Consider the following 7,500-nt stretch of genomic DNA (forward strand, 5'->3'; position numbering starts at 1 on the left):
GGACGCGTGTCAGGTAAAGGAGGATGTGTGGATTTGTCTTTTTATAGGTGGCATTACTTCCCGTGAGAGGGAGAGTGTGTGCGTGTGTATGTGTTTGTGTGCGTGTGCGTGTGTGTGTTAGTTTGTGTGTGCGTGTGCGCACTTGTGTGTGTGTGTGTGTGTGTGTGTGTGTGTGTGTGTGTGTGTGTGGTGTGTGTGTGTGTGTGTGTGTGTGTGTGTGTGTGTGCATCTATGAGAGAGAGAGAGAGAGAGACGAGAGAGTGGGGAGAGAGAGAGAGAGAGAGAGAGAGAGAGAGAGAGAGAGAGAGAGAGAGAGAGAGAGAGAGAGAGAGAGAGAGAGAGAGAGAGAGAAGAATAAAAGAAAAAGAGCGCATAAGAGGATCTTTAAGTATAGAGCCTCAGTACTGGAACTAGTTGGACTGTTAGAAATTGGTACGTACGGCTTGACTCTATTTGTAGAGAGATTACAACACTAATAAATCACACAAGCTAATGTAGACGGGCTCGGTGCTTGCACTGTAACAGGGCCGAGCCAAGACCAGAGGCCTGGCTATTAGTGTTAAGGATATGGCAACAGGCATTCTGTGGGTCAGGACTGAATCAAGGGCTAAGGTCATTTTGGTATTCCGTCGGTGGTTATTGAAATTGCAGAGTGGAGGTACCACCCAAATGCCCCGTATATCATTGACCCACAGAACGCCTTCAGTCGCCATACTGTGAACACACCAGACATCCCATGGCCCCTGGCCTGGGCCAAGCCTGAGTGGCCTAGCTAAGACTCAATCATCAATACAGTCTACATTACCTTTTGTTATTTATCTGTATAACGACTCTTTCTATAAATAATAAGTCAAGCGATACATACCAATCAGTCCCAGTACTGAGGCTCCATATTTAGAAAGAGCTACTTATAGCTAGTGGCAGCAGTGGGATCTCACTTTGTAGAATGAGTATAATACTGACAAAACACACAAGGGAAGGTAGACTGGGTGGATGCTTGACCAGGCCCGGGCCAAGGGCTGGTTGGTGATGTTCATTATGACAACGGGAGGCGTTCTGTGGATGTGGTCTGGGTCAAGGGCTAAGGTCATATTAGTATCAAAATTGCCCTAGGTCAAGTGCCATTTTAGAAGCTATTGTTTTCCACATAATTATGCTTGTATCCCCACCATAGAGAGAGAAAGTATGTGTAAGTATGTACTTTCATGCAGATTTATGCACATTTCAGTGTTCTTACATTCAGGTACTCGCTTGAAAGCTTGTGCATGGACCTACCTAAATGCCTTTATTGACTCACATGGCATCCCTGTCCCTACAGTCTGACAGCGGAGGGCCCCTGGTCGTCTCCAGACCCGACGGGTCGTGGTACCTCCTGGGCTTGACGTCATGGGGAAGGGGGTGCGGGCGGCCTAAATATCCAGGGGTGTTCGTCCAGGTCGAGAGTAAGTGTCGGAGCTGACCTCAGCATGTCAGCTCTTTTATTCATTATAAAGGGGCATATACATATGTGCAGACATACATTTGGACTCTGTTTTAAGGTCCAAATGTAACATTTACACACACATGCATATAGTCAGATACACTGAAGCCGTTGTCACGTGTTATTCTTCTATAACTTGTTGATAGTAATGTACAATTTTCCTACTTGGTATAATCCTCATCTTGAGTTGCATTGTAAAAGATTGGGCGAATGTGATGGTTCTGTTTATCCGTGTGACCAGCAAGTTCGGAAGTATTCAGCTCATAGGCTGGAACAACTTCAAAGGTTGGATATTATCACAAACTTAATGAAGAAAAAACGCTCCTGTGACCGGCTTTACTAGGTTACTTCTCCCACAGGTTACCTGAGTTGGATCGCGAATAAAATCCCCGACGACGACTGCGGTTACTTGTCGCATCTCCCTACCCCAGCTCCGCTGACAACTTCGATGCCGAACGAGAACTGCAGTGAGTTCTGCTAATAAAATGGGTCCTGTTAATTTCTTGATAGAGCTCTTGTAGAGTACTCTTCACGTTTACTCGCAAGATCTTTTAAAATCGAAGTTCATGTGTTCAAGTTCAAAATTACTATAGTTTGGATAAAAGGCTACACCCATATGGTGCGGCCAGGCATGGTGATTAAAGACAAGGGGCAGAAGAAAAAAATCTCCGAATATTAATTCCCAGAGATGCTGAATGCTGTTACGCAACGATACTTTGTTTAGGAGGCACTACAAGTCCCCTCCACCCCCCCATAAACAATTTCCACTGCAAAAAGGCCTATTTATGTATTTTTTTTTTCTCCTTATGTTTTGGGAACCATAGTTAATCCTTACTCATCATTTTTCTTTTTTCTAAAACATTTCATCTTCACGTGTAGCCATTGAAAAGTTTATCCTAAACAGTTTTCCTTCTCTTTCAGAATGCGGAGTACCAAACCGTAAAGATCGCATAGTGGGCGGAGTAGTCACACAGCCACACACGTTCCCATGGATGGTGGCTTTGACAGAAGGATTCAGCATGGTTCCCTACTGCGGCGCCGCCCTCGTTTCCAACCAGTGGGTTATCACAGCCGCCCATTGCACCGAAAAGTATGTTGGTTGTGTTTTGGTTTGTATCCGAGAGCCACTGTATCTGTGAATATGCTGTTGTATTAGTTGTATTTACAGATGTACAAATATGTCCGTGACTATTGTTTACACTTTGCCCTGTATCCGTGATACAGCCATTTTCTCCGTGATTTTGTTGTATTTACTGTATTTGCATTTGTTCTAATATACCCAGGACTTATTTACCAGTTTCATGGTTCATTGACAAATGCATCCAAGGTTATGTTGCTTATATTTTGTTCTGCATCCTCAATTTTGTTGCAGTTATTGTCTATTCATGTTTAAATATACACATGGCGTATTTACTGTTTCATGGATCATTGACTATGTTCAGAGATCTCAAATTTATACTTCTCAGATTTCGTGATATATGATTTATTTCCATTTTTTCTACGTTTTTGCTGTATCCACAATATCGTCGATTTTTTGTATTCTGGTATTTCCATAGGCCTTTATGGTTAAATGTTTGCTTCTGTAACCGCCATCCTGCAGAAATCATGTAATTCATGTCTTTTCTTTCTTTCTTTCTTTCTTTCATGTATCTATATATGTAACTTGATTGAGGGAGAGATCCAATATACATATAACTGTACTTTTTTTTTTCTTTTACCTTTTTTGTCAATACACCATACTGTAAAATTATTTTCTCTTCAGTATGTTCCCTGATGACCAAGTCCTTCTGGGAATGCATGACACGAGCCATCGTCATGAGACCGGTCTTATCCGTCGCAGTATAGAGGAGGTTCGTATCGTCTATCCAAAGTCTCAAATCTAGACGGAAAGATACGATACACATCTATGCGTTTCGCCCTTTTTCTATGAATTCTCTTTTTTAATCAATTCAGGGATACTTTATAACTATCTTCGTTACCGAGGACATAGTTATGGGCTAAAAAAAATAAATGAATAAATAAAAAATAATCAGAGTCTGTTTGAAGAATAACTTCAAATATTGCTATATATCACCGACCTCGACAATTTCGTAACTCGACCTTACTGACTCCAAGGGGGAGGTACAAGGGAGAAATACATGGAGCAGATGACGACTTCGGTACGTTCTCATTCTGTTTCTCTCTCTCTCCTCTCTCTCTCTCTCTCTCTCTCTCTCTCTCTCTCTCTCTCTATATATATATATATATATATATATATATATATATATATATATATATATATATATATATATATAATATATATATAATATATATATATAATATATATGTTATATATATATATATATATATGTATGTTATATATATACTTTTCTCCCTCCCTCCCCTTCTCTCTTTCCCTCTCTGTTTTTTTTCTGAGGCGATAGTATACGCAAACAATTTATTAGTTATTATAACTTAAATGCATTATTATAGTAAAAGTTTTTGTTTGCCATTACACATGAACATATGCGGTTTATTTCTTTTATTTCTCTGGCCTCCATTGTAACAACAACTTCAGTTATTTCCTTTTCATTTCTACCTGTTGATTGGGACGCTTCCGCTCCAGCAGGTACTCCTTAGGGCTTGAGGACTGCCTCACTGGCTCCAACATTTGCTTATATTGCACTGCAAATGTAACTACGATACTAATCCTAATTCACAAACACATGCTAATTCAAATGCGCGCCTACACACACACACACACACACACACACACACACACACACACACACACACACACACACACACACACACACAAAACCACACACACACACACACACACACACACACACACACACACACACACACACACACACACACACACACACACACAAATTCCAGTAAAATAAATATGAGATAACGAGGCAGTTATGATCATTGTCAGTAACTGCTTCTATCACCACTATTACAAAATCAACTCCTAGTCACTATACCCTCAGTAATATTTACATTTTCACTGTCGCCATTTTTTTTTTTTTTCTATTGCTCCCATTTGTTTATCTCTCAGCCCTGCTATTTATATCTCTCCCTCTTTCCCCCAGATCGTGCCGCATCCTCGGTACGGTGAAGTTGTTCTAGACAACGACATCGCTCTCATAAAGCTCTCCAGCCCTGTAGTCTTTAACCAATCGTATATCGCCCCAGTGTGTCTTCCTGCCCTTGGCCAGAAGTTTGATAATGGCACCGCTATTGTCACGGGATGGGGCTCTATAGAATATTGTAAGTGTTAAAAAAGGGGGGAGGGTGAGCATTTCATGTAGAAGGAACTGACCAGCGTAGAGAGGCTGTGTGCGTGTGTGTGTGTGTGTGTGTGTGTGTGTGTGTGTGTGTGTGTGTGTGTGTGTGTGTGTGTGTGTGTGTGTGTGTGTGTGTGTGTGTGTGTGTGTGTGTGTGTGTGTGTGTGTGTGGGAGTGGGAATGGGAGTTAAAGTGAGTGAGTGAGCGAGCGAGCGAGCGTGGCTGTGTATGGGCGTACGAGCATGCGTTCTTGTCGGAGATAGCTAGAATGTGTCCCGATATATGGAATTCAGTCATGACGTTGCATAATCATTATATACCACTGCTTGGAAACTACTCCATAACTACAATACAATTCCTTTTTTTTTTTTTTTTTTGAGACATATATAAAATGCATTTCTCAAGCATCGTGTACAGCATCCCGTTATAATCGGCGCGATTTTCCCCTTTAATGAATACGGCCTCTCTCGCGCCTCGTTATTACAACCTCATCTCCTTTACAGACGGTGCGAACTCGGATAAACTGAGGATGGTCGAGTTGCCCCTCGTGCCACACGAAATTTGCTCGAAAACGTACTCCCCTTATGTGACTGAGAATATGATCTGCGCTGGTTTGAAGGAGGGAGGAAAAGATGCTTGTCAGGTGAACAGAATAGTTTTGGCTGTGATTGTTATATTTTCTAGTTATGGTTGGGGTTGTTATTATTTTTTATGTTACTGTTGTTAATACTGTTAATGTTGATGTTATTATCATCATCGTCATCACTATCATTGCTATCATTATTGATGTTATTATTACTATTACTGATATCAATATTACTGTTACTATTACTACTAGCAGTCATATTGTCATTTTATATTTAACCCTGTTGTTGTTTCAGATGTCCTTTTGTTATTATCATAATTTCTGTTAGGAATGTTATTCTTATCACTGTTATCCTTAATTTTCTCACACCATCATTTTTGCTTTTGTCGTTAATATATTACTAGTACTACTACTACTACGACTATTACTACTGCAATTGATATAATCATTATCATTATTATTATCATTACTATTATTATTACTGTTGAAGTATTGTTGTTATTATTACTATTATTGTTGTTATTATTATCATTATTATTACTATTATTATATTTTTATTATTATTATTACTATTACTATTGTACTACTTAAAATGATTCAAAAAAGAATATCACCTAGAGTTGAAGAAGTGCTTAGTGAGAGTCAAGCAGGGTTTAGAAGAGGTCGAAGCACTGTGGAGCAAATAACAACCATTAAAATTTTAAATGAAAAAGTGAGAGATACAGGAAAATTGATCTTCCATAACTTTATCGACTTTCGTAAAGTATTTGATAGAGTCTGGCATGAGGCACTTTGGCACACCATGAGGAAATTCAACATTGGTGAAGGAATAACAACATTAGCACAAAGCTGTATGAATGTGCAAAGTCTGAAGTTTTGGTTGACGACTCTTAGAGCGAATGGTTTGCAACCAACGTTGGTGTAAGACAAGGGTGTTTGCTATCTCCGACCTTATTTAACCTCTTTTTAGAAAGAATATGACAGATGCGCTGGATGAATATTCTGGGGGTGTTAGCTGCCCGGGGAGAAAGATAGTTGACCTACGTTTTGTAGATGACATTGACTTAGTAGAAGAGAGTGCAAGTGGCATTCAGGAGATCACCAAGACTAGAGAAAATTGCAAAGAAATACGGAATGGAGATTAGCACAGAGAAAAGTAAAGTGATGGTTGTTGGAAAACCAGAGAACACCTATGGCCAAGTAGCAGATGTGATGATGGATGGAATCAAGCTTGAACAGGTCAAGAGTTTCACCTACTTAGGCTCAACACTCACGGATAATGGGAGATCAGAAAAAGAAATTCGAATAAGAATTGGAAGAGCTACTAGCTCACTCGCATCGCTGGACAACATCTGGAGGGCTAGAAATGTAAGCATGAAAAACAAGATACTGTTAATGAGATCAATCATAATGAGTACTCTTTTGTACGCCTGCGAAAGTTGAACAGTTAGCAAGCAAGACGAGAAGAGGTTGCGGGCATTTGAAATGAAGACATACAGAAGATTGTTAAGGATCACCTGGAAAGAAAAGAGAACGAATGAATGGGTCAAGGATAGGATATGTGAGATTTATGTATATGAGCCAGAAAGTATTGTAGATGTGATGAAAAGGAGGAAGTTTAGGTACTTTGGGCACCTTGTACGTGGAGGAGGGACAGCAAGAGCAGTAATGGAAGGTGAAATGCAGGGAAGTCGAGGCAGGGGACGCCCACAGAGGAAATGGATGGATGATCTCAAAGACTGGAGTGGAGAAGGAGGTATAACACCGAACAGAATGACGATGGACCGGGAGAGATGGAGACAAGCTGTTTACGCATGGATGCAACCACGGCCGCCTCGGCTAAGGAGCTGATAATGATGATTACTATTGTTATAATTGTCATTATTATTATTATTAATATTATTATTATTACTATTACTACTATTATTATTATCATTATTACTTTTACTACCATCATCACTATCCTCTTCCTCATCATCAGCATCACTATTATCATAACTATCAATACTACTATTATTACCACCACCACACCGTCATTATCCCCATTACAATTCTAATAGTTGCCGTTGTGATTATTTAACCTTTATTTACCCCATTTCCTCTTCCCAGGGCGACTCCGGTGGTCCTATGGTAGTCGATGATGGTTCTGGCAGCTACTT

General features: G+C 40.1%; 1 protein-coding gene across 2 annotated transcripts in view; it reads left to right on the top strand.

Moving 5' to 3' along the window:
• Nucleotides 1-7,500, top strand: part of LOC119590060 (transmembrane protease serine 9-like) — a 19,654-nt gene that overhangs the window by 8,557 nt on the left and 3,597 nt on the right. The window contains exons 7-14 of one of the 2 annotated variants that reach the window (XM_037938806.1): nt 1-13; nt 1,319-1,442; nt 1,840-1,947; nt 2,402-2,570; nt 3,243-3,330; nt 4,561-4,738; nt 5,259-5,398; nt 7,451-7,500. The exon at nt 1-13 is cut by the window's left edge and continues 124 nt beyond it; the exon at nt 7,451-7,500 is cut by the window's right edge and continues 74 nt beyond it. In XM_037938806.1, the coding sequence (XP_037794734.1) occupies nt 1-13; nt 1,319-1,442; nt 1,840-1,947; nt 2,402-2,570; nt 3,243-3,330; nt 4,561-4,738; nt 5,259-5,398; nt 7,451-7,500 (870 nt within the window). The remainder of the gene's footprint in view (nt 14-1,318; nt 1,443-1,839; nt 1,948-2,401; nt 2,571-3,242; nt 3,331-4,560; nt 4,739-5,258; nt 5,399-7,450) is intronic. The other variant, XM_037938807.1, reaches the window with a different exon arrangement.

This window comes from Penaeus monodon, chromosome 26, assembly GCF_015228065.2.
Source record: "Penaeus monodon isolate SGIC_2016 chromosome 26, NSTDA_Pmon_1, whole genome shotgun sequence".
Lineage (NCBI taxonomy): Eukaryota > Metazoa > Arthropoda > Malacostraca > Decapoda > Penaeidae > Penaeus > Penaeus monodon.